Source organism: Pungitius pungitius, chromosome 9, assembly GCF_949316345.1.
Source record: "Pungitius pungitius chromosome 9, fPunPun2.1, whole genome shotgun sequence".
Lineage (NCBI taxonomy): Eukaryota > Metazoa > Chordata > Actinopteri > Perciformes > Gasterosteidae > Pungitius > Pungitius pungitius.
In genome coordinates this window covers 19,856,931-19,882,588 of record NC_084908.1, presented here as the reverse complement: position 1 = coordinate 19,882,588, position 25,658 = coordinate 19,856,931, and the positions used below count along the sequence as shown (strand labels likewise).

Genomic DNA, 25,658 nt, shown 5'->3' with positions numbered 1-25,658 from the left:
ATTTAATTTTTTTAAAAAGCACATTGAAGCGGTTTTATTCAAAGTGCTTCACGGGCCGACAAATAACCCATAAAGCGGACACGGAGGAGGCCAATATTTGGTGAATTCTTTCAGAGATGGTGTCTGAAGACACGAGATGCTGTTGAGGACAAACGCAGCTCATATCTTTCTACATCAGGACTGAATGTGTAAATAATGTAGGGAATAGAAACACTAAAGTGAAGCTGCCCACTGCTGAAGGAATCAAATATAATGTGATATTATATTACTTCATTGCTTTGTATAAAACAACCTTTTTCTATTGAATTAAAAATGCCTTAAGAAGCTGCACCCAGTATTTAAAAATCTTTGTTTTATGTCTATTATTGAAAAACTCCTTTGTGTTTTTAACTAATGCACATGATAATGAACTGTGCATTAGAATGTTAATATTGTTAATGAAATATGATGAGATGTTCCAAATTTAAACGCTTTGGTTTTGGCGAATTAAATGCTTCTCCTTTTCCCGCCGCATATGTCGCTTAAAGGAGAATCTATCTTTTATAACGGTGCTAAAATATGAAGTTTGCTCCTTTTCTACATTCACACATCTCAATAAACAACTCAAACTGTTATTGCCTGTCTCCTATTTTCCGTTCTCAGTGAAGTGTTTTGTCCTCAATACTATTTATATATATATATCATGTCTATACATTTCTAACTTGGTCAGGATTCAAAATATAAAGTCCTGGGTTTAAACAGCCGGCCAATGTTGGAGACAAGCATTCGAACTCTAGGATAAAGACAGAGCAAAATATAATAACATTTACTTCAGACATCAGTACAGTAACGTAACAGTTTGACTGCATTTATTCTACTTTTGTTAACAAAAAAATGTTTGTGTTTTGTACTTAATGAACAAAACATTGATGCATTCGATTCTTATTTTAACAAGTAAGTCATCTAAAAAGGACTTTGATTTAAAAAAATATTTTGGCATTTTACTTTTATTTTGAAAAGCTCGTCCGCGTCACTGCTGTGCGTCATCAGGAATCGACACGCGATGCCTGCTAGCTGAGCAAACGCCGATAAAATGTAATGGTTGCTCATTTTAACTTTCTCCCACCCTCGTTGTTCTTGAGTTATATTAAGCACGCGTATATGTCTTTACATTTTATTCATGTTAGCATGACAGAGCCCTTTAAACAAGCTATTAGTTAACTGAGTAGCTAGCTAGCTAGCTAGCTAACGTTAGCTCCGGTTGTTTACATCTGATCCACCTGCCAACTTCAAGTCAGCAATCGACTTAATTCTGCTGTGGTCCGTTTTTACAACTTTCTTTTTCTTCTGCTACATGTGCAGCTTGAAGATAAGAAACACATTTAGGATAGAAACTCACCGACAAATATGTGTGAAGTGACGTTATGTCAGTCTACCATGACCTCTTCTGGGAAAGGGTTGAATGCTGATGGTGTCTCTGGTGTTTGAAGCCCATCCAGTCTTCAAACTTCCTTCTATAAAATATAAATGAAATGTCCTTTGGATTTAGTTTGTAACGTGCAGTTATGTATCTTTTACGTTTTGGGTTGTAAGTTTTCTTGCCAAATAATCGTCACATATTATTTGTATGTTGAGGAGCTTTGAAATGATTAAACTAAAGTGATAGTTGAAAAAGAGACAAAGATCCCACTCAGCGACAGCTAAATAAGATTAAAGATTTAAATGAGTGTTATCCCTCTCCATCGCTTACAGTGATGCTCTTGTGCCCTTCAGGTATTTTCTAGGATGACGGCGGTCCGACGGGAGGAGAGATGAGCTCATCTGGGCCGGCCCAGCTGCTCGCGGCCTTCTGTCATTCAAACGAGCAGAACCTGTTCCCCGTGTGGCAGCATGGACGCGTCGGCACGTGTTTCAACCAGCTGGTCCTCGGGGCGCTGCCTCACGCCGCCATGGCCGTCTTCAGCGCCTGCTACCTCGGCGCGGCAAGGTGGGTCCATGAAGTACACTCTACTACTTTACGACAACATTCACTTCCTGGTCCAAACGGATCATTCGGGCACTAGAAATTCTGGATCTCTGGGTCTGATCACCTGAATACATCAAGTCTCACTCATTTGTGATCCTGTAAAGATGAGTCCTTGAAAAGGATAAACATACATCCATCCCTTTGTAACAAGGTATTCTCTATGCAGTAACGTAGTCTGAGGGCTTTCAAATGATTTAAATTAATTAATTAATAATAATGTAGCTTTTATCTTCAACCTCTGATTCCTTTCACATCAGTATTGACCACAAAACTGAATTCCTTGACCCGCCCTGTGTTGTAACTTCCGTGTAAATGCTTCTGCTTCGTAGGTGCGCCCCCCTCCCGGCGCCCCCCCCCTGCGGTTGGACGCTGCGCCAGGTCTCGGCCCTCCTGGCGGCGCTGCTCTTCGGCGCCGACGCGGCGCTGGCGGGCCTCCTGCAGCGGGCCGACGTGTACCTGGACGCGCTGGCCGACGGCTGCGCCGTCCTGGCCTGGCTGGTCCACCTCGGCGCCGTCGCGGCGCTCCAGAGGACGGCGTCCCGGAGAACCAGAGGGCCCCCCCTGCTGCTCCTGCCGGTCCTTCTGTCCGTGCCGAACCTGGCCGTCACTCTGGTGACCTTCTGCCACGACCGGGAGGGCTTGAACCCGGCGGAGCCTCTGGAATTCTCCCGCTTCGTGCTCGCCTCGGCCCGGGCGCTCCCCCTCCTGGTTTACCTCCTGGCTTTCGCGTTCCCCTGCGTCGGCGATGCCGGCTACGCTTTGAGCGCCGACGACCCCGGCGGCGCCCGGCCCGACACGGGCGCCATGGTGGCCGAGGACGGCAGCGGCTGCGTCTCTCGGCTCCTCTTCCTCTGGTTGACGCCGCTCCTCGGGCGCGGGCGGCGGGGGGAGCTGGACCGCCCGGCCGACGTCTACCACCTCCCCCGGACCCTCCGAACCGCCGTGGTGTGCCGGCACTTCCACCAGTGCTGGGAAGCCTGCCGGCGAGGCGCGGCGACGGCCCCAGACGGGCGGGACCAGTGGCCCCGGCCGGTCAGCAGGAACCTCCTGAGCGGCACCTGGAGCTCGCGCTGCCAGGAGGAGGCGCCGGCGCTGGAGGGGGACGTGGGCCTGCTGAGGGTGCTGCACAGGGCCTTCGGCCCGCGCTACTACGCGCTCGGCGCGCTGAAGGCGGCGGTGAACATGCTGGGCTTCGCGGGCCCGCTGCTCCTCAGCAGTCTGGTGAACTTCGTGGAGGACGCGGCGGCGCCGGTCAGCCGGGGAGCCTGGTGCGCGCTGGGCCTCTTCGCCACCACCCTCTTGGCGTCCTTCCTCCAGAACGTCTTCGTCTTCGAGGTGTCCAAGGTGGCGCTGTCGGCGCGCGCCGCCCTGGTGTCGGCCGTTTACGGCAAAGCGCTGCGGGTCAGCGGCCGCAGCTTGGCCGGCACCGCGCTGGGGGAGGTGCTGAACCTGATGAGCACGGACGCCGACCGCGTGGTCAACTTCTTCGGAAGTTTCCACGAGCTGTGGAGCCTTCCCTTGCAGTTCGCCGTCACCCTGTACCTGCTCTACCTGCAGGTGGGCGTGGCCTTCCTCGGAGGGCTCGCCGTGGCTCTGCTGCTGGTGCCGCTCAACAAGCTCCTCGCTTCCCGTATCCTTAGCAACAACCAACAGATGCTGCGGCACAAGGACAGCCGCGTTAAGGTGGGAACCAAATCCATCGAGTGTCTCCCAGAACGAAAAATGAGGAGAATGACGTGTTTTCCCTTTTCCCGCTCAGATGATGACGGAGATCCTCTTCGGCATTCGCGTCATCAAGTTCTACAACTGGGAGCCTCATTTTGCCCGGAAGGTCGCCGGGTGCCGCGAGCGAGAGCTGCAGCACCTCAAGGCCCTCAAGTACCTGGACGCCATGTGCGTCTACACCTGGGCCGCTCTGCCGGTGGTCGTCTCCATCCTCACCTTCGTCACCTTTGTGCTGCTGGGACACCAGCTGACCGCGGCCAAGGTGGGGAGGCGCTTCCCCAAAAATGGTGTCAAACGTGACCGCGGGGCATCAGAGCGTGAGCAGGGAGGGAGGGGGGGCTGCCACATTTATTTCTATAAATATAAAATATATATTAAAAATACACCAGTTTTCTCTGGTTTAACTTTAACACGCTTTGTATTCTATTAAAGATCATGCTGTAGAATTAAGAAGTGCAGCATCACACCCCCCCCCCCCCCCCCCCCCCTGCAGGTGTTCACCACGCTGGCTCTGGTGGGAATGTTGATCGTCCCTCTCAACGCTTTTCCGTGGGTGCTGAACGGCGTCCTGGAGGCCAAGGTGTCTCTGGAGCGGATCCAGGGCTTCTTCAAGCTGACCAACCAGGACCTGCGGGGGCACTACGGCGTCGGTAGGGCGGGCTCCTCTGGGCTCACAGCACGTGTGCAGGAAAGGAGCAGTGAGTGACCTCGCGCATGTTGTCCACATCTGCCCCAGTGCCTCCTGAAGACGGCGAGACGGCGATCCTGCTGAGCCAGGGGACGTTTTCCTGGCGGGGGCCCGAGGGTCCGCCCCCGGACAAAGAGGGAGGAGCTACGGGGAGCCTGCTGCTGCGCGGCCTCAATCTGCACGTCGCCAAGGTGCAGATGAACAGATGTGAAACACAAACTAAACAATCCCAGATTTGTGAATCTAAAACTCAGTCGAAATCCGATGATTTAAATTCTTAAGGATTTTATGTTCTGTTGTTGTTGCTCTTGTGGTTGAATCCCTGCGTCTCGCTGCAGGGTTCTCTGGTCGCCGTGGTGGGGAAGGTCGGCTGTGGGAAGAGCTCCTTGCTGGCTGCTCTCACCGGGGAGCTCAGCAGGTACTGCACACCCCCTCGAGTACTGCACACCCCCTCGAGTACACTGCCGTAGTACACGTGGTATTTGTACTTCTGTATGTCCTGTTTTACTTCTTCTTCCATCCAACTCGGAGGTAAAAGTTGTTCTTTACTTCCTGTCCAGTGTTTGTAAAGAATATGATGATCCTACATGTGATTGATAAACTAGTTTCCGTGTGTGTGTCTGTGTGTCCGTGTGTGTGTGTGTGTGTCCGTGTGTGCGTTCAGGCTGAGCGGAGTGGTCTACGTGGCGGGCCGAGAGGTCGGCTTCGGCCTGGCGTCCCAGGAGCCGTGGGTCCAGCACGCCTCGGTGCGCGACAACATCCTGTTCGGCAGAGACTACGACCCCGCCTTCTACCAGGCGGTGGTGGAGGCCTGCGCCCTGTCGGACGACCTCAACGTACGACACGCCTCTCGCGCCCGCGTCTTTCCCACCTTCAAGGAACCTCGTCTGTGTGATCGTTTGACTTTGTTGTTTTTTTGTTTTTTTTAACGCGTGTCCAGGTTTTGCCGAGCGGCGACAGGACGGAGGTGGGGGAGAACGGCGTGACGCTGAGCGGGGGACAGAAGGCCCGCCTGGCCCTCGCCAGAGCGGTTTACATGGTCAGCTCCACCAAACGCCGATCGGAACAACTTCAGAAAGTGGCTCAATGAGCCTAAACCCAGCAGTCTGACGGGTCTTTAGACCGAAGAGGTTCACACTGCGGCGCTTTGTTCTCTTCTCTTCCCTGCAGGACAAGGACATCTACCTGCTGGACGACCCGCTGGCCGCCGTCGACGCCGACGTGGCCGAGCACCTCATGAGGAGGTGCGTGATGGAGCTCCTCGGGGGGAAGACCAGAATCCTTTGCACGCACCGCGTGGAGTTTGTGCACCGAGCCGACGCCGTGGTGCTCATGGACGACGGGAAGATCGTCAGGACGGGTAGAGAACCGAGCCAAACACGAGCCGAGAGCTAATTCTGATCACTGTGATCAATGCCTAATATCTACTTCATTGTTCTACTACTCTCTGGTTCGAAGGCACGCCGGCAGAAATCCTCCCGCTGGTCGAGGCGGTGCCGAAAAAACGGAAGAACGACGACAACGTGAAAGAAAGAGGTTGGTTCGTAAATAGCAGCGTGTCGCCCAACAGAATAGTTCCAATCCCACTTAAATAAATACCGTTGTTTGTTCTGGCAACAACACAAAGTTCACATCAGAAGCTTTGATGGAAAATGTCAACCACGACTTGCTGTGAAATTGGGTCACTGCTAATGTCGCCGTCTGGATGAGGTTTAGTCACATGGTGATGAGGTCACGGTGTCAATGGCAGCTTCACAATAAACACGCTTTTCTATGGTTATATTCGCCTCTTCGTATCGTCAGGCTCAGAAATCAGACATTCTGTGTGGATCATTGTGAATTATCATCGTCACGGAAACCAGATGGCGTGGAGCAGCAGGGAGGGGAGCCGGCGCCGCCCCCCGGCGTCTGCGCGGCCCACGCCCCCGACCCGCCGGGGGCGGAGCAGAAGCAGGTGGGCGGGCTGGCGTGGCGGGTGTACCGGACCTACTGGGTGGCCGTGGGCGGAGCACTGAGCGCCTCCATCCTGATGTCGCTGCTCCTCATGCAAGGTTTGGAGTGTGTGTGTGTGTGTGGATAAAGTGCGTGTGTGTGTGTGTGTGTGTGTGTGAGTGTGAGTGTGTGTGTGTGAGTGTGAGTGTGTGTGTGGGTGTGTGTGTGGGTGTCTGTGGATAGTTTGCTCTTTTTGATTCCACCTTTCTTGGAGTTTTCGTCTCTGCTCCTCAGCCTCCAGGAACGTGTCTGACTGGTGGCTTTCCCACTGGATCTCTGAGCTGAGGAACAACGGCTCCCCCCCCACCAACGGCTCCTCCTGGGGGGCCTCCAGCTGCTCGCGCCTGCTGCTCTTCTCTCCGGGAGGGTTGATGTACGTTCTCCAAACACGTTTATTATTTTTTTTAATTTTTTTTCAGTCGACGTTGACCTCATGGTCCGTCCCCCCCCCCCCAGGTCTCCTCTGTCCTCGCTGTCCCCGAGCGCTGTGACCCCCGACGTGAGCTTCTACCTGACGGTGTACGGCTCCCTCGCGGGGGCCAACACCGTCTTCACCGCCCTCAGAGCCTTCCTGTTCGCCTACGGGGCCGTCGGCGCCGCCGCCGCCATCCACGACCGGCTTCTGGACCGGGTCCTCCAGGTGATCGGGGGGGTCGAGGGTCCCGCTGTGTCACCAAATCGTGTTTATTGCTATTAAAACTCCTGCCCCCCCCCCCCCCCCCCCCCTCAGGCCACCGCGTCCTTCTTCGACACCACGCCGACGGGCCGCGTCCTGAACCGCTTCTCCTCGGACCTGTACGCCGTGGACGACAGCCTGCCGTTCATCCTCAACATCCTATTGGCCAACGCGTTCGGCCTGCTGGGCGTGCTGGTGGTGATCGGCTACGGGCTCCCCTGGGTCCTAGTGCTCGCCCTGCCGCTGGCTCTGCTCTACCACCGCACGCAGCGCTTCTACCGCCACACGTCGCGCGAGCTGAAGCGCCTGTGCAGCGTCACGCTGTCGCCCGTCTACTCGCACTTCTCCGAGACGCTGAGCGGCCTGGGGACCATCCGGGCCAGCGGCAGCGCGCCCAGGTGAGGTTTAAATCATCAATGGGTTCGACGGTAACACCAAAGTTGCGCCCCCGCCCGACTTCGAGCTTCCCGCCGCCGCCGCAGGTTCGAGGACGAGCTCGCCAGGCGCCTGGAGCAGAACCAGCGCTGCCTGTTCCTCGCCAACGCCGCCGCGCAGTGGCTGGGCATCCGCCTGCAGCTGATCGGCGTCGCCGTGGTGACCGGCCTCGGGGTGCTGGCCGTCGTCCAGCACCGGTACAACTCCGTCGATCCAGGTGAGTGATTTCAGCTCATTTTTATTTCTCTTCTGTGAGGTTCGGGGTCGTCTCCGTGACGCCCGGCGCTGGCTTTCAGGTCTGGTGGGTCTGTCCCTGTCCTACGCCCTGTCCATCACCTCCCTGCTGTGCGGCCTCGTGTCCAGCTTCACGCAGACGGAGATGCAGCTGGTGAGCGTGGAGAGGACGGAGGAGTACTCCACCCGCCTGCCGACCGAGCCGCAGCACCAGAACACACAGGTGAGTCAAAGAGAGTCAGTGGGTGGGGCGCGTGGATCTTCATACCTCCTGTGACCCCCTCAGCTGCCCCCCTCGTGGCCCCAGCGGGGGCTCCTGGAGTTCCGCGGGGCGTCCCTGTCCTACCGGGACGGCCTCCCCGACGCCCTGGACGGGGTCAGCCTGGTGGTGCGACCTGGGGAGAAGGTGGGCATCGTGGGGCGGACGGGCTCCGGGAAGTCCACCCTGTTCCTGGCGCTGTTCCGCATGGTGGAGCTGAACCGGGGTCAGATCCTCCTGGACGGGCTGGACATCAGCGCCGTGGGCCTGGCCCAGCTCAGGTAGGGTGAGATACGCGCATGCACGATTTAGATTTTCTTTATTCTTAAATTGAGTTTTGAAAATAAAATGTTTTCAGTATTTTGATTGCGAAAATGGACTCAGAGTGAATTCTATAAAATAAGATCTCCCTTCTTCAATCAGAGGGCTCGGTCACGTGACTCCTGCTGTGCGTCCCTCTGCAGGTCCCGGCTGGCCATCATCCCTCAGGACCCCTTCCTCTTCAGCGGGACCGTCAGGGAGAACCTGGACCCGTGCGGGCGACACCCGGACCGGCGGCTGCTGGAGGTGGTGGACCAGTGCCACCTGGGCCCGGTGGTCCTCAGGATGGGTGAGAGGCGGGGGAGGAGGGGGAGGCGTTTAGCTCGGGACGCAGGAGAAAAGGTTTTTAAGATATGAAAGTGTGTGTGTGTGTGTGTGTGTGTGTGTGTCTCTCAGGGGGTCTTGATGCTGAGGTCGGGGAGCGAGGGAAGTCCTTCTCTGTGGGACAGAGACAGCTCCTGTGTCTGGCCAGAGCTCTGCTGACCCGGGCCAAGGTCAGACCTCATGTCTCCTGTTTGAATCGAGCCTCTGAGACGCGGTGACCTCTGCTTCTCATGAGATGACCTCTCGTCCCCCCCCCCGCCCCCCCGTCTGCAGGTCCTGTGCATCGACGAAGCCACAGCCAGCGTGGACCCGAAGACGGACAAACTGCTGCAACAGACCATCAGGGAGACGTTCGAGGACCAGACCGTCCTCACCATCGCACACAGGTGATGCCGTCACGCCCCCCCGTGGGCGGGATGAGCAACGCAGCGCCTCTTTATTTATATTCTCCCTCTTTATTTATATTCTCCCCATTTATTTATATTCTCTCCATTTAAAATGTCTCCAGAACCAACACCATCATGGACTGCGACCGGGTGCTGGTGATGCATGCTGGGAAGGTGGAGGCGTTCGACACCCCGGCGGCCATCTACCCAGACGGACCCGTCCCGGCTCCCCGGGCCGGCCTGTAGGAGGGGACAGGGTTTATTTTTTTGTATCTTGGCCACTTGCTGACTGTCTTTTACGTCGTCTGGAGCGGCGAGCGCCTTGCTCCGGGGTCGTGGGCGGCGGCGGCGGCAGGTGGAGGTTTCCTCCCTTTTTGTGCTGACGTTTCGTTTTTTTTAAATTGGCGGTTGGAGGAGGGTGCTCCTCGCCACCGCCCCTCCCGCCGCCTTATTCTTCAGACGTCCCCCCCGTCCTCGCCCGTCTCCGCTGCGTGGGACCGAAGCATGTCGCCCCCCCCCTCACTACGAGCAGGAAGCGGCAGCGAGCCTCATCCTCCGCCATGTGACTGGTGTTTTTTGCTGCTCCAGGTTTGTATGTCTTACGTCTCTGTCCTCAGATCAATGACTCACAGCCGTGAGGGACATTCGTTGTTGTCACATTTAATGACGGCCGCACCTTCAAATGTTCCCTTAATCACTGAACACTTCACTTTCCTTTTCCACTTTCATTCAGTCAAATCTTCGCACCAACTATCAAATAATAATTTGTCGTTTTTGAACATTTTGAACATTGTTTTTGTTTTTTCATGAGAATAAAGAAACGTGGAACTATTTCCTGTAAATATTAAACACCGGGTTTGTTTTCACATTCTGGAAATTAAATGATTTTATTGCTATTAACACTTGTTTATATACTTGTTTATTTTTCAATCCTTAAGGTTACTTAAGGTTTAAGTTATTGGTTTTAAATCCCATAAACAAGGTTCTTCTGTAGTCTGCAGAGTAGTTTGACTCCATTAGGTGGAGTTTAGATGCCTGTATTAGTACTAATCCACTAGCTATGGCTGGAATGATGTACTTTACACAACTCGATGTGTCCTACCTGTGGACCAGGTTGCGTGATAAAAGAAGAACTGTAAATGAACGGGTTCCTCGTGTAATAAACGAGTCCAGGGAGCGTCACCTGACGCCTCCTCCTGCTTGTTCTTTGTGGCCCGAATCAAAGTGACTCACCGGGCGAACGCCGGCCGCTCCCCGGGCACCAGGTGAGCCCGTCGCCCACGGTGACGTCAGAGGGACGATCAACGCATCAATGCTCATAAACCAGTAAAACCACTGAACCCAACCATCAAACCATTAATAACTCACACGCTGGGACTTTCATTGGTAGTTTTAACTTAAAAGACTTTTATGTGTAAGTATTATATATTAGTATTTCGTGTGTGTGTGTGTGTGCGCGCGCGTGCGTGCGTGCGATTCAGACTGTGGGAACAGGTGTGTTGTCGTTTGAGGGAAACCAGGCCAAGTCTTCACGTTGTACTTTATGTCTTCTGTTGTGTGTTTTTGTTTTGCACGCATGGGAGCCGCGGGGTAGTCAGGGTGGTGTCTGCAGGAGGGCGTGCGCGCTGCACGTGTGCGTGTGCATGCTAACAGTTGGAAGGGGGCGGGGCCTCACAGGTGGAACCCGTCTGTCGGCTCCAGGTGAGCTCGGTGCACCTGCCCCGCGGCCCCCGTCCTCCGTCACACAGCGCGGCGACTCTGGAGGGAAACGACTCGCTCTCCCGGAGCCCGAGGTCAGTACTTGTGTCTTTTGTCCTGCTTCAATCGTCTCTTGTCAGTGTGTCAACCACATGAAGATCAGAGCTGATCATGTTTTTATCTCAGCATTGTGTGTAGTAGTTGTGTATTTGTTAGGCTCAGTACGCATTTATCAAGCACTTAAACAATGAGTCATTTATTGTTGATAAGCCTGCAGTCGTAGCACTAGAAACTCCGTCTTTGTACTTTGTTGCCAGGAACCACTAAGACTTTCTCTTAAAACCAGCCTGAGCGCTACTTAGTGAGGGATGGTTGTGTTAATGTGTTCACTGAAGACCACATGATGCTGAGAACATACAGACGACATAGAAGCACGAGTACCTGTGAATGCTTACGGACCAAATCTGTTAAATACTCGTATTCATCGTTGTGGTTCTGCTGGGTTCAGGCAGGTGCACTTTGGCTCACCTGTAAGACGAGTAATATGTAACTTTTTAGGTAGTAAATCAGCTGCTTTGCCGATGATCCTTTGATGAAGACACATGGAGACACATGGAGCCGTTTGTCCTCATGAAGTAGCTTCTCAAGAACTGCTGATCTAATCTGGATTTAGAGTTGGGATTGTTTGAATAATGGTGTTGTTGTGTAGTTTCTTCTCTTTGTGTTAACACAAAGGTTTGTGGTCGAGTTGTTTTGTCTGAATGAATGTTGACCCGAGCGGGATTTTGAACATTCTGCCACTTCATTTCTTTTCACACATCAAAATGTAGAAATGATGCAGAAATCATTTGTAGTAAGGTCGCACTGACGCTTCTATGAATTGAGCTGAATACATTTCAAACAGTTGATCCTCATGATGTTCCAGGTGTGTCTGGATTTATTGGGGTTCTGCCAGTCCTCTTCCACACTGGGAAGCGCTGGGCGTAGTCTCTCTCTCTCTCTCTCTTTCTTTTATTTCTCACTTTGTGAGCTTGAAATAAGGAAACACCCAACAGCGGGTCACTTGTTCGCTCTCGATGAACCTGTTCCTCGCTTTCCTCCTGAGCCACAGCTCAAATACCTGAGAGGTGAATCTTTGGAGTTCCACGAGGTCGCTCTTCCTACTGTTTGCAGATGACTGTTATGTTAATATTTATTTTAGTCTAAATAAACCCCTGATACATTGAGGTAAATATATATACAAAAAGTATTAAAAAATACTTATACTTACATACATATGAGCAGATTTGAATTTCTCTAAAACAATGTGTGATTCATCGTCTCATAGCTTTCAAAAGACATGATTAATAATCACTGATTAATGCGACTGTAATAAGATAAACGAGTGTTTCCCATTCATAGACTGTATTTGATGGCCCCACCATTAGATTTTTCCCACCTGAAAAGGTTTGAATGGTCTCGTATTTCTTGTTCCCTGCTTAAAGATGCATTCAAAACTATAATTGTGCAAAGTTATAAATCAAATGCCATGTAATTTAATGTAAACTGCTGTAGAAATGTTGCAAGTGCAATATTTGCCTTAAAAAATCTAGTGGGGTGGAAGGATAAGTAAGTGAGAAGATATGTAGCAAGGGTTGTGACAGAGACCTAACGTTTGTGGTACGAAACATCCACCTGTTATTTAATTATTATTTGTGTGTTAATAATTGTAAAATGTACTTTTCGTGCTGCTGTTAAAATCTCTTCGGTTTTAAACATATTATGAAACATCTGTGTTTGCTGCCGCCTGATGTGTTTCTGGTCCACAATGGAACACGCCTTAAAGATTCAATGACGTCTTTGTTCATATTCATGCCAGTACGCCTTAGGAGGTTACGCACTTAAAATGTGCACTTGTTCTCACTTTCTCACCTTCAGTAGTTTTCCTATTGTGGCCTATAGTCATTTTGGACTTTAGTTGGTGAACAATCACATCAATGATCAGTCCAGTGGAAATTGATTGCATATTTTCCTAGTATACATTTATGTTTTGCTGATTGATATCTAAACCCAGTGTAGCAATTAAGCAAAATGCTTTTCAATTCCTCGATGCTCCGCTATTGTTATTTCCAATTTTGGGGTTCTATGTTCTAGGTGCTATATATTACGATTTGCACCCGGGTTTTATCTTCACGGTTAAATATTTTTCCTTTTTTCAGGAGATGACCTTCTGCGAGACACGATAAATTTTCATCCGTCAAAAGCTGAGGTGTTAAAAATGCTGAAGATGATGGAGCCGTTTGATGACAAGGTCCGAGTCCTCACCAGGAACAACATGAGCAAGAGCCTCGGAAACTTGGACCAGTGTGCCGCGGGCCCCGAGACGGTATGTGGAGTACAATTATTATCAAGTCAAACGGGATAAAAACCAAACTACTCCAGGGCATTCATTCTGGTAGCAATAGTAAAATGAATGTGCACCCAAACTGGTAGATAATATTTACCTCGATGGAGGAATCATAATTACATTTCAATCACCAACTTGTGGTTACATTTCTAGATGCTGAATGATTCCTACAACAAACTCTACAATGCCAAAATCAGGAAGTTTATGAAACGTGACACACTCGGTTCAATGGAGAGCATTGTGGACAAGAACGTTACCACCAAGCGAACCGATCCAGGGTCCCCCATGGTCCACCTAAAGAACAACATGGGGTTACCTCGCCTCGGAGTTGACTTTGGACTTATGAAACCCAGGACTCTGATCACAGACATTGATGATGAGTCACAATCGGATGACAATGGAGAACCAACATATGAAGGCAATCTGAACCTTCCCTTTTTGGGTAATGGGAATGCCCAAGGTGGGGCACAGGTACCAAGATTGAAAGACAAGGCTAGAAATCTGCAGTTCAACACTTCGGACTATCAATTGTCCGGAAGGTTATCAGAAAGTCCAGATGTTGATGTATTGCAACATGACATACATGGACTGGAAACTGGCCTGCCGTCAAGTAAAGTTAAAATGCCACAAAAGATTCGATCTCCAGTTTTAGATGTGGATGCTCCATCTGGTAAATTCTCCATGACCAACTTTGGGTTCTCAGGCAGTAGTGAAACTGATGTTAAAACACCTGACATGAGTCTCAAAACACCAAAAATAGAAGGTGGCATTCATACACCAAATGTAAATCTTCCAAAAGCTGACCTGAAAGAACCAAGTCTAGGCTTTGGCACTCCATCGGTTGACACGAAAGTTCCATCTGGAAAATACAAAGCTCCTAAGTTTAAAATGCCCCACTTTGATTTACCAGATATTCAAGCTCCTGGGTTTAATGGAGATTTAAATGGACCAGATTTTGGACTGTCAGGACCAAAGCTTAAAGGGCTTGATGGTGAGCTAAGAACTCCTGACTTTGATCTCTCAGCCCCCAAATTCAAAGGAGCTATTGGCTCCCGAGATATGAAAGCTCCAAAGATAAAGGGAGGAATTGATGCCCCTGACTTGGACTTACCAAATATGGACCTTAAAGCTCCCAAGTTTGATGTTAACGCTCCAGATGTGAACATTGGTTCACCCAATGCAAAATTCAAAATGCCCAAATTCAAACTACCTAAATTTGGTCTATCAAGCCCGAAAGGTCCCAAGATTGATGGGAATTTAGATGTCCCAGATGTTGATTTAAATGTACCCAATGTCAACCTCAAAGGCCCTAGCGCTGATCTGGGAATGCCAGATTTGGATGTTTCTGGTCCATCGGGTAAACTGAAGAAGCCAAATTTTAAGATGCCTGGTTTTGGGCTTTCTAGTCCAAAGTTTGAGGGTCCTAACATGGGCCTCAAAACACCTGATCTAGATCTATCTGGTCCCAATTTCGGCGGGGGTTTCAATGCTCCAGACATAAACATGCCTAAGGTTGATCTTAAGAACCCCAAAATGGACTTTAATACCCCAAATCTCAACTTAGACATGCCATCTGGTAAAATGAAAATGCCAGAGCTCCATTCTCCAGACTGGGATGTTAAAGCTCCCTCAGGCAAAATGAAAATACCTAAATTCAATCTTTCAGGTACATTACCAAAAGGACCCAACATGGACATGAACACAGGTCTAAGTGCACCAGATTTGAGTCTCAAGGGTCCAAAGATCAAGGGAGGAATTGATGCCCCTGACTTGGACTTACCAAATATGGACCTTAAAGCTCCCAAGTTTGATGTTAACGCTCCAGATGTGAACATTGGTTCACCCAATGCAAAATTCAAAATGCCCAAATTGAACTTCCCCGGCCTAAAAGGACCTAAAATTGATGGAAACTTTAATGGCCCAGATGTTGATGTAAATGTACCCAATGTCAACCTTAAAGGCCCTGACGCTGATCTGGGAATGCCAGATTTGGATGTTTCTGGTCCATCGGGTAAACTGAAGAAGCCAAATTTTAAGATGCCTGGTTTTGGGCTTTCTAGTCAAAAGTTTGAGGGTCCCAACTTGGGCCTCAAAACACCTGATCTAGATCTATCTGGTCCCAATTTCGGCGGGGGTTTCAATGCTCCAGACATGAACATGCCTAAGGTTGATCTTAAGAACCCCAAAATGGACTTTAATACCCCAAATCTCACCTTAGACATGCCATCTGGTAAAATGAAAATGCCAGAGCTCAATTCTCCAGACTGGGATGTTAAAGCTCCCTCAGGCAAAATGAAAATGCCTAAATTCAATCTTTCAGGTACATTACCAAAAGGACCCAACATGGACATAAACACAGGTCTGAGCGCACCAGATTTGAGTCTCAAGGGTCCAAAGATCAAGGGAGGAATTGATGCCCCTGACTTGGACTTACCAAATATGGACCTTAAAGCTCCCAAGTTTGATGTTAACGCTCCAGATGTGAACATTGGTTCACCCAATGCAAAATTCAAAATGCCCAAATTCAAACTACCTAAATTTGGTCTATCAAGCCCGAAAGGTCCTAAGCTTGATGGGAATTTAGATGTCCCAGATGTTGATTTAAATGTACCCAATGTCAACCTCAAAGGCCCTAGCGCTGATCTAGGAATGCCAGATTTGGATGTTTCTGGTCCATCGGGTAAACTGAAGAAGCCAAATTTTAAGATGCCTGGTTTTGGGCTTTCTAGTCCAAAGTTTGAGGGTCCTAACTTGGGCCTCAAAACACCTGATCTAGATATATCTGGTCCCAATTTCGGTGGGGGTTTCAATGCTCCAGACATAAACATGCCTAAGGTTGATCTTAAGAACCCCAAAATGGACTTTAATACCCCAAATCTCAACTTAAACATGCCATCTGGTAAAATGAAAATGCCAGAGCTCAATTCTCCAGACTGGGATGTTAAAGCTCCCTCAGGCAAAATGAAAATGCCTAAATTCAATCTTTCAGGTACATTACCAAAAGGACCCAACATGGACATAAACACAGGTCTGAGTGCACCAGATTTGAGTCTCAAGGGTCCAAAGATCAAGGGAGGAATTGATGCCCCTGACTTGGACTTACCAAATATGGACCTTAAAGCTCCCAAGTTTGATGTTAACGCTCCAGATGTGAACATTGGTTCACCCAATGCAAAATTCAAAATGCCCAAATTGAACTTCCCCGGCCTAAAAGGACCTAAAATTGATGGAAACTTTGATGGCCCAGATGTTGATGTAAATGTACCCAATGTCAACCTCAAAGGCCCTAACGCTGATCTGGGAATGCCAGATTTGGATGTTTCTGGTCCATCGGGTAAACTGAAGAAGCCAAATTTTAAGATGCCTGGTTTTGGGCTTTCTAGTCCAAAGTTTGAGGGTCCTAACATGGGCCTCAAAACACCTGATCTAGATCTATCTGGTCCCAATTTCGGCGGGGGTTTCAATGCTCCAGACATAAACATGCCTAAGGTTGATCTTAAGAACCCCAAAATGGACTTTAATACCCCAAATCTCAACTTAGACATGCCATCTGGTAAAATGAAAATGCCAGAGCTCCATTCTCCAGACTGGGATGTTAAAGCTCCCTCAGGCAAAATGAAAATGCCTAAATTCAATCTTTCAGGTACATTACCAAAAGGACCCAACATGGACATAAACACAGGTCTGAGTGCACCAGATTTGAGTCTGAAAGCTCCAAAGATCAAGGGTGGAATTGATGCCCCTGACTTGGACTTACCAAATATGGACCTTAAAGCTCCCAAGTTTGATGTTAACGCTCCAGATGTGAACATTGGTTCACCCAATGCAAAATTCAAAATGCCCAAATTGAACTTCCCCGGCCTAAAAGGACCTAAAATTGATGGAAACTTTGATGGCCCAGATGTTGATGTAAATGTACCCAATGTCAACCTCAAAGGCCCTAACGCTGATCTGGGAATGCCAGATTTGGATGTTTCTGGTCCATCGGGTAAACTGAAGAAGCCAAATTTTAAGATGCCTGGTTTTGGGCTTTCTAGTCCAAAGTTTGAGGGTCCTAACATGGGCCTCAAAACACCTGATCTAGATCTATCTGGTCCCAATTTCGGCGGGGGTTTCAATGCTCCAGACATAAACATGCCTAAGGTTGATCTTAAGAACCCCAAAATGGACTTTAATACCCCAAATCTCAACTTAGACATGCCATCTGGTAAAATGAAAATGCCAGAGCTCCATTCTCCAGACTGGGATGTTAAAGCTCCCTCAGGCAAAATGAAAATGCCTAAATTCAATCTTTCAGGTACATTACCAAAAGGACCCAACATGGACATAAACACAGGTCTGAGTGCACCAGATTTGAGTCTGAAAGCTCCAAAGATCAAGGGTGGAATTGATGCCCCTGACTTGGACTTACCAAATATGGACCTTAAAGCTCCCAAGTTTGATGTTAACGCTCCAGATGTGAACATTGGTTCACCCAATGCAAAATTCAAAATGCCCAAATTCAAACTACCTAAATTTGGTCTATCAAGCCCGAAAGGTCCTAAGATTGATGGGAATTTAGATGTACCAGATGTTGATTTAAATGTACCCAATGTCAACCTCAAAGGCCCTAACGCTGATCTTGGAATGCCAGATTTGGATGTTTCTGGTCCATCGGGTAAACTGAAGAAGCCAAATTTTAAGATGCCTGGTTTTGGGCTTTCTAGTCCAAAGTTTGAGGGTCCTAACTTGGGCCTCAAAACACCTGATCTTGATCTATCTGGTCCCAATTTTGGCGGGGGTTTCAATGCTCCAGACATAAACATGCCTACGGTTGATCTTAAGAACCCCAAAATGGACTTTAATACCCCAAATCTTAACTTAGACATGCCATCTGGTAAAATGAAAATGCCAGAGCTCCATTCTCCAGACTGGGATGTTAAAGCTCCCTCAGGCAAAATGAAAATGCCTAAATTCAATCTTTCAGGTACATTACCAAAAGGACCCAACATGGACATAAACACAGGTCTGAGTGCACCAGATATGAGTCTCAAGGGTTCAAAGATCAAGGGTGGAATTGATGCCCCTGACTTGGACTTACCAAATATGGACCTTAAAGCTCCCAAGTTTGATGTTAACGCTCCAGATGTGAACATTGGTTCACCCAATGCAAAATTTAAGAAGCCCAAATTCAAAATGCCCAAATTGAACTTCCCTGGCCTAAAAAGACCTAAATTTGATGGGAACTTAGATGTCCCAGATGTTGATTTAAATATACCCAATGTCAACCTCAAAGGCCCTAACGCTGATCTGGGAATGCCAGATTTGGATGTTTCTGGTCCATCGGGTAAACTGAAGAAGCCAAATTTCAAGATGCCTGGTTTTGGGCTTTCTAGTCCAAAGTTTGAGGGTCCTAACTTGGGCCTCAAAACACCTGATCTAGATCTATCTGGTCCCAATTTCGGCGGTGGTTTCAATGCTCCAGACATAAACATGCCTAAGGTTGATCTTAAGAACCCCAAAATGGACTTTAATACCCCAAATCTCAACTTAGACATGCCATCTGGTAAAATGAAAATGCCAGAGCTCCATTCTCCAGACTGGGATGTTAAAGCTCCCTCAGGCAAAATTAAACTGCCTAAATTCAATCTTACAGGTACATTACCAAAAGGACCCAACATGGACATAAACACAGGTCTGAGTGCACCAGATTTGAGTCTGACGGCTCCAAAGATCAAGGGTGGAATTGATGCCCCTGACTTGGACTTACCAAATATGGACCTTAAAGCTCCCAAGTTTGATGTTAACGCTCCAGATGTGAACATTGGCTCACCCAATGCAAAATTAAAAATGCCCAAATTGAACTTCCCCGGCTTTAAAGGACCTAAAATTGATGGAAACTTTGATGGCCCAGATGTTGATGTAAATGTACCCAATGTCAACCTCAAAGGCCCTAACGCTGATCTGGGAATGCCAGATTTGGATGTTTCTGGTCCATCGGGTAAACTGAAGAAGCCAAATTTTAAGATGCCTGGTTTTGGGCTTTCTAGTCCAAAGTTTGAGGGTCCTAACCTGGGCCTCAAAACACCTGATCTAGATATATCTGGTCCCAATCTCGGCGGGGGTTTCAATGCTCCAGACATAAACATGCCTAAAGTTGATCTTAAAAGCCCCAAAATGGACTTTAATACCCCAAATCTCAACTTAGACATGCCATCTGGTAAAATGAAAATGCCAGAGCTCCATTCTCCAGACTGGGATGTTAAAGCTCCCTCAGGCAAAATTAAACTGCCTAAATTCAATCTTTCAGGACCAAATATAGACATGAACACTGACCTCAAAGCTCCAAAGTTAAAGGGGGGAATTGTCGCCCCTGACTTAGACTTGCCTAAATTTGGCCTCAAAGCTCCCAAAATGCCACAACTGAAAATGCCGGAAGCGAATCTACCAAGTTTAAAAGGACCTGAGATTGATGGAAACCTTGATGGCCCAGACATCGATATCAATGCACCTAACATCAACCTTAAGGGACCCAAAAGTGACTTTGAAATGCCAAATGTTGGTTTTAACAGCCCATCTGCAAAATTAAAAAAAAAACATTTGAAAATTCCTGATGTGGGTTTTTCTAGTCCAAAGTTAGATGGTCCAAACTTTGACTTAAAGTCACCAGATCTTAATAACAAATTACCACATTTGAACATGAAGTCAGACCTTAAAACTCCAAAATTGAAAGGTGGAATCAGTTCCCCCAAATTGGGATTGCCAAAAATGAACCTTAAAACTCCCAAATTAGATATGGACACTCCAGATTTCAACTTCCCTGATGTAAGCTTCCAAAAGCCCATGATAAATATGCCAAAGGGCCCCAATGTTGACATAAATGGGGCCTTAAAGGGGCCTGACTTAAATATGCCAAATGTAGATTTCAATAGTCCAAAAGGAACATTTAATATTCCAAGTGTAAATACACCAGACCTCAATCTCTCTGGACCTAAGGCAAAACTACCGGATATGAATCTTTCAGGACCTAAGCTGAAAGGCCATGGTCCAAAAATGCCAGACCTGCCGAAAGACCGCTTCAGCGCTCAGCTAGACCTTAATGCTAAGCATCCTGATCAAGGGATAGAAGGTAACTTAGGTCGACCTGACCTTAACTTTACTGCCCCTAATGTCCATGGAGGAATAAGAGGTCCAGATCTTCCTTCAGGAAACCTCCAGGGTCCTCAAACTGATTATCATTTGGAAGACAGCCAATCCACTTTTCATAACTTCTTTACACCTTTTGAAGGTCCAGATTTTAACCAAGAAGGAACTGATATGGACTTTGGTGCATCTCGCAGACCAAAAAATCTGGGTTTGTCTTCAAATGCAAAACTCAACATGAAACCAAAAGAGTTGATTGGGGATTTCACAGGTCCAAATGTAAGTGCTCCAAATATGACAAAAGTGACAATGAGGGATACACAACTACATCTCAGATCTCCAGATCTTAACATAGACAATCCCTCACCTAATTTTAGAGAGCCCTCTTATAGGAATCGCAGATCTGATATCCCAGGGGGGAACATGAGAATGCCCGACCTGGACGTAGATGGAGATGTCGGACTTCGTCACATGGACATACGTCCAACTAGGCACAACGTAAGGTCCAGCTATCCTCAAGCGGATGCTGGTTTCGGCCACCAAATAGATTTCCACCGTTCAGATCTCAACATTGATGATTTCACAGGAAAGGATCATGTGCTTAGATCGAGAGGTTCAAAACTTGACTTCCAGGCGCCACATAGGCTTGGAGAAGTCATGTTTCCGTCACATGGTAACGTGCACTCAAGGGACCCCGGACAAACCAATAGAATGCCTTCTGGAGGCAACAACATGTATTCAATGGACCACAGATCGATGCAGCGGGTACCCAACGCACATTTGTCACTAGATTCAAGAATCAGAGTCCCAAACGAGTCAGATCAATACCACGTCACTGCTTTCCCCAACGTACAACACAATCAAAGAAGGCCAAACATCAAATACAACACACTTGGGGGGCTTGACTTTCGTCCACAAAACATGGACCTTGAAGTCCCAGCAGGAAATTACCAAAAAGGGGTTTTTTTGTCCAATCTCATGTAGGTTTGAAACCAAACATGTTTCCATAAGCAGAACCAGATGTTTCTTTTAGTGTGGTTTTTATATTTTGTTGTTTTGTTGTGATTTAAGCTCTTGTACTTTTATTAGATGTCGTGGAATTTGGAAATGTGTTTCTCGTTTATGCCTTTTAAAGGTTTTTTGTTTGTTTTGTTTGTTTGTTTTGTTTGTTAGTATAGAAAATCAATTTGATGCTTCATAATAATGAAGCCTTCATTACGAAGCCTTCTTGCACTTGTTTTGTATGTATTACGGTTTTTGTACTTTTTGGCAATTGACAACAAGGTATTATTTCTATCTACATTGGAGTTAAGAGGGTTTAGGGGGACTAATACAAGATCGAAAGATATAAGTATTTAAAGATGTATATTTACCTACAAATTTGTGGATAACCTTTGTATCATACTATGTCTATACTTTTTAAACTAAATGTATTTCATATTCATTAGAGTATACAGTTTAGTTATTATTTTTATAACCATTTGTGGTTCAATAGAGGTTTGCTTTGCAACGTTTTTAAGCAATAATAATATGATGAAAGTATTTAAGATGACAATATATTTTTAACTTTTCAACCTGAGTGGCTGTTTTATAGGCAGACATGAAGCTGTTACAATGGATTATAATGGGCACAGCATTTAACATTTTGTACGAAATAATAAAGATGAATAATTTGAATTCCATTTGTTTCCTGATTCATATTTTCAAAACAACATACACAAGTATTTTGTAAATACAAAAGTACATTCAATACAGAAAGGCCAATTTCAGGATCATATAAATCCTATTGGATCATAATGATTTTTAAAATATGACTCCATATACTTCCAGGTAACAGGACCTATACAATTACATTATCATCATTTTTAAATTGATATTTTGAATTAATAATCCAAAACCTGCAAAGTAACTTGACCTAGTATTACAAATTTGGTGAATCTAAAAGTAAAACAGTTATCTATAGCATAAATAGGCATAAATGTAGAAAATGGTAATATATAGAAATACGCAGGTGAAGTACAAATACCTTAAATAACCACTTACTTACAATTCAATTACTTACATTTGCACCAATGACAATAACTCATTTGAATCTAGGCGTGTTGTATTAAGTCTTAATATATCAAATTGAGCGGCTGAAGGTGGAACTTCTTATTTATGTGTTATTATCATAATAATTAGGAAAATAACCTCCACCGCCAGCCGCTAGGTGGCGCAGCCGCTGTAGCGACTGATCCCGATCTGACGTCATCAAAACGCGCCGAAAGACTACACGGGAAAACGCGACCGCGACCTTTCAGTGCGTCAACCGGCTGCGAGTGCCTTTCACGGCGTGTTAATAGACGCGTTTGCGATGTTATTGTCGTGCGTTTGAGCCTTTTGGAGAAAGAGAAAAGAACCGAAATGCTTCGTTGTACGCGGCTGGTCTGCGGAAGAGGAGCCGTTGGACGGGTGAGTTACACGCTGCACACACGCTGCTATTAGCTTACTTTGCATCTGTGTGTTTACTTTAAAACACGTCAGTTATTAACATTTGAAGGTCTCCAATGAATCGGTTTGAATAAAGCGTGTCGTGTGATATGATTGTTGGACCTGATTCCTGACAGTGGTGCAATCCTCGTACAGATGTTTTCACTCCATCTACAAAATATGTCTCACGTGCAAAGTAATACGAGACATTTCCACAACCTAAACGCATGCGTGACCATTTAAACGCATATTGTCTAATAAACGACTTCACAACATAAAGCATTTAAATGTATAAGAAACCGCCAAGTAGCAAAGTAAATATTACATTTGCTGGCGGCATGTTATTTAAAGTTAGTAAAAGCACTCTTAACTCTTTGACTTGTATGTGTGTGGTTTTGTCCCGCTCAGCTGTCCTCGTCGTTCTGCAGTGAGAGCGCGCTGCCCCCCAATTTACTGCTGCCGACCAACCTGGTGGATCCTTCCAGATCCAGTGAGTCCTCACTCTGTCTGACTCTCTGTGTGTGTGTGTGTCCTGGTATTTTATACATGATCACTTTTCAGTTTGATCCTCTTAACACTTGAATATTGTGTTTTTTTTGTAAACAACTGAAGTAAAAGTCTCCTCAGATAAAATGTGGCAGAATTAATGAAACTACTATTAAATTCATACTGATCTATTTTGATTCTGATTCCAGCTTCTTTTAATGTGAATACTTCCCGTTTTGTTTCCTCTTCAATGACACTAAGCTGAACATGTTCATATTTTAGGAAACCTTCTCCACATGCACGCACCCCCCCCCACCCAATGACTGATCAGCAGCCTTCATTTACTGAGTGACTGACGGGTGTGTTTCCTCCTGCAGAGCGCCCCCCCCCTCCTGCCGACTGCTCCCTCCCGCTGCTGAGGAGCTGCGACGCCGCCGTCCCCGCGCACCGGAGCGCCGTCCAGGCGTGGGTGGAGACTCTGGAGGGGGGGGGCAGCGAGCCGCTGGGTTGGGCTCAGCTCCACCCGGACGTCTTTGCCGTGGCCCCCAGGTAAATGTTTCAGCTTTCATTGGTGTAGTAAGGTAAGGTAGTAGTGTAAGGTAGTAAGTACTAATGTCACTTAGGGTTACTAATGTAAGGTAGTAGTACTAATGTAAGGTAGTAGTACTATTGTAAGGTAGTAGTACTATTGTAAGGTAGTAGTACTAATGTCACTTAGTTACAGGAGGAAAGTTAATCTGTTGTCTTTGCTCCTCAGGTTAGATATTCTCCACGAGGTTGAAACCTGGCAGAAAAACTTTAAAAGAATCGTAAGTTCCGGATTCACTTTTTTTACCTACGCTTTGTAATCGGGATGAATGAATACAGAATTACTAAATTATTGTTAATGTAATTATTATATGGTTTTAGAGGTAGCAACATGATCACACAGACACACACTTTATTAGTACATTAAATGTCAGCTTTTGAAGTATAATTATATCAGTCAAAACATCTTCATTGTGGAACATGTGTCTCTATCAATACTAGTCAAAGATGTGTCATTTTTACAGCCTCTTTTTTCAAAAACCCAGTGGGCAGCAGCAGCAAAGATTTGCTTTTGTACAAGAATACATTTAAAGTACATTTAAAATGCGTGATGCTGTGCGACAGACATTGAGCTTCAAAGGAACAAAAAAGCCAATTTTATAATGTAAATGTTCCACCTGATTCGCTGCAGTTTAACAAACGGCTGAAATAAATAACCTTTAATTCTTCATCAATGTCTGAGTGATGTAGTGTTTTTGTTTATCAGTAACCTTGAAGCTGACGTTGTCTTCACTGACTCTCAGAGCCACGCCAACACGAAGATCAGGTCAGAGGTCAGAGGAGGAGGAAGGAAACCGTGGAACCAGAAAGGAAGCGGAAGAGCTCGACATGGAAGCATCCGCTCGCCCATCTGGAAAGGAGGTGGAAACTTGTGCTTCCATCAACGCAAACGGGCCTGATTATAAAATAATATCTAGGGGGGGGAAGAGATATTTTCTTTCTTTCTTTCTATAGTTTTATGCCTCAAAATCAATACTTAGAAGTGACGGTCACATGACTCTTTTCGACACGGGACACGATGCATTTCTTGGACGTACTGGATAATTGACCTTCTTCCGAGTGTGACGGGTGTTCTTCTCTCAGGGGGCGTGTCCAATGGACCCAGAGGGCCGACCAGCTACTTCTACATGTTGCCCATGAAGCTCAGAGTTCAAGGACTCAAAGTGGCTCTGAGCTCCAAGCTGGCGCAGGTACGTCCCACCCGTCCTCTCGACACCTGGGAGCACCTGTGGCTTCTAAGGGGTCTGGTTCTGATGCCGTTGCAGGACGACCTTCACATCGTGGACTCTGTGAACCTCTCCAGCCCCGACCCCCAGGACCTGCTGCACCTCGTCAGAGAGAAGCTGTGGGGGGAGTCGGTGCTGATCGTCGACGTGTGAGTGTCACCCGCCTAAAGCTCCACCCGCGGGGGGGGGGGGGGGGTTCGCTCGGTGCTGACGTAGTTGTTCTGGTTGTTTTCAGAGGGGAGGAGTTCTCCGAGAACATCCTCGAGGTGACGGCGAGTCTGAAGACGGTGAACATCATTCCAGCGATAGGTGAGTCTTTGTGGTTGTTAACGATCGTCTTCACGTTGAACACAGCAGCCGTGATTCAGGACTCTTAAGTGAACGCGTTTGTCTTGTTGTGCGCCAGGACTGAACGTGCACAGCATGCTGAAGCACGAAGCCCTCGTCCTCACTCTGCAAAGCGTCCGCTTCCTGGAGGAGAAGCTGCTTTGGCACGACCAGCGCTACACCCCCCTGTACCCGTACAGACTGCCCTACTCGGACCTGCCGTAGAGACCCTTTATTACACAGAAAGAATCAATAAATACCGTTTTGAATAAAAACAACAATGCAGTGGAATTAAAAGTCTTTAAGAAGGC

At 47.4% G+C, this 25,658-nt stretch overlaps 3 protein-coding genes across 5 annotated transcripts; all 3 read left to right on the top strand.

The window, feature by feature from the left end:
- The first annotated feature begins 984 nt into the window (after positions 1 to 984).
- abcc10 (ATP-binding cassette, sub-family C (CFTR/MRP), member 10) lies at positions 985 to 9,555 on the top strand. 2 transcript variants are annotated; one of them, XR_005120308.2, is made up of 22 exons: positions 985 to 1,074; positions 1,753 to 1,966; positions 2,335 to 3,688; positions 3,765 to 3,992; positions 4,224 to 4,380; positions 4,467 to 4,609; positions 4,757 to 4,836; positions 5,083 to 5,254; positions 5,359 to 5,457; positions 5,589 to 5,778; positions 5,877 to 5,954; positions 6,281 to 6,469; positions 6,645 to 6,783; positions 6,867 to 7,050; positions 7,141 to 7,484; positions 7,569 to 7,738; positions 7,818 to 7,978; positions 8,042 to 8,295; positions 8,438 to 8,624; positions 8,732 to 8,829; positions 8,933 to 9,045; positions 9,168 to 9,195. XR_005120308.2 is itself a non-coding variant. In XM_037471851.2 (22 exons), exons 2-22 carry the CDS (start codon positions 1,791 to 1,793, stop codon positions 9,289 to 9,291), a joined length of 4,599 nt encoding a protein of 1,532 aa, XP_037327748.2. In that variant the 5' UTR covers positions 985 to 1,074; positions 1,753 to 1,790; the 3' UTR covers positions 9,292 to 9,555. The 2 variants fall into 2 exon arrangements, 1 of the variants encoding a protein (XP_037327748.2); XM_037471851.2 differs by having other exon boundaries at positions 8,479 to 8,624; positions 9,168 to 9,555.
- A 1,146-nt stretch (positions 9,556 to 10,701) lies between these two features.
- si:ch211-69b7.6 (neuroblast differentiation-associated protein AHNAK) lies at positions 10,702 to 21,740 on the top strand. 2 transcript variants are annotated; one of them, XM_062564235.1, is made up of 4 exons: positions 10,702 to 10,838; positions 12,942 to 13,108; positions 13,283 to 18,095; positions 19,419 to 21,740. In XM_062564235.1, the coding sequence occupies exons 2-4, from the start codon at positions 13,001 to 13,003 to the stop codon at positions 21,233 to 21,235; spliced, it is 6,738 nt and encodes a 2,245-aa protein (XP_062420219.1). In that variant the 5' UTR covers positions 10,702 to 10,838; positions 12,942 to 13,000; the 3' UTR covers positions 21,236 to 21,740. The 2 variants fall into 2 exon arrangements, with proteins under 2 accessions (XP_062420219.1, XP_037327712.2); XM_037471815.2 differs by having other exon boundaries at positions 13,283 to 21,740.
- A 768-nt stretch (positions 21,741 to 22,508) lies between these two features.
- mrpl4 (mitochondrial ribosomal protein L4) lies at positions 22,509 to 25,657 on the top strand. The gene is made up of 9 exons (XM_037472142.2): positions 22,509 to 22,702; positions 23,129 to 23,210; positions 23,584 to 23,755; positions 23,964 to 24,015; positions 24,538 to 24,655; positions 24,878 to 24,984; positions 25,060 to 25,169; positions 25,256 to 25,329; positions 25,427 to 25,657. Exons 1-9 carry the CDS (start codon positions 22,655 to 22,657, stop codon positions 25,570 to 25,572), a joined length of 909 nt encoding a protein of 302 aa, XP_037328039.2. The 5' UTR covers positions 22,509 to 22,654; the 3' UTR covers positions 25,573 to 25,657.
- The last annotated feature ends 1 nt before the right edge of the window (position 25,658 follows it).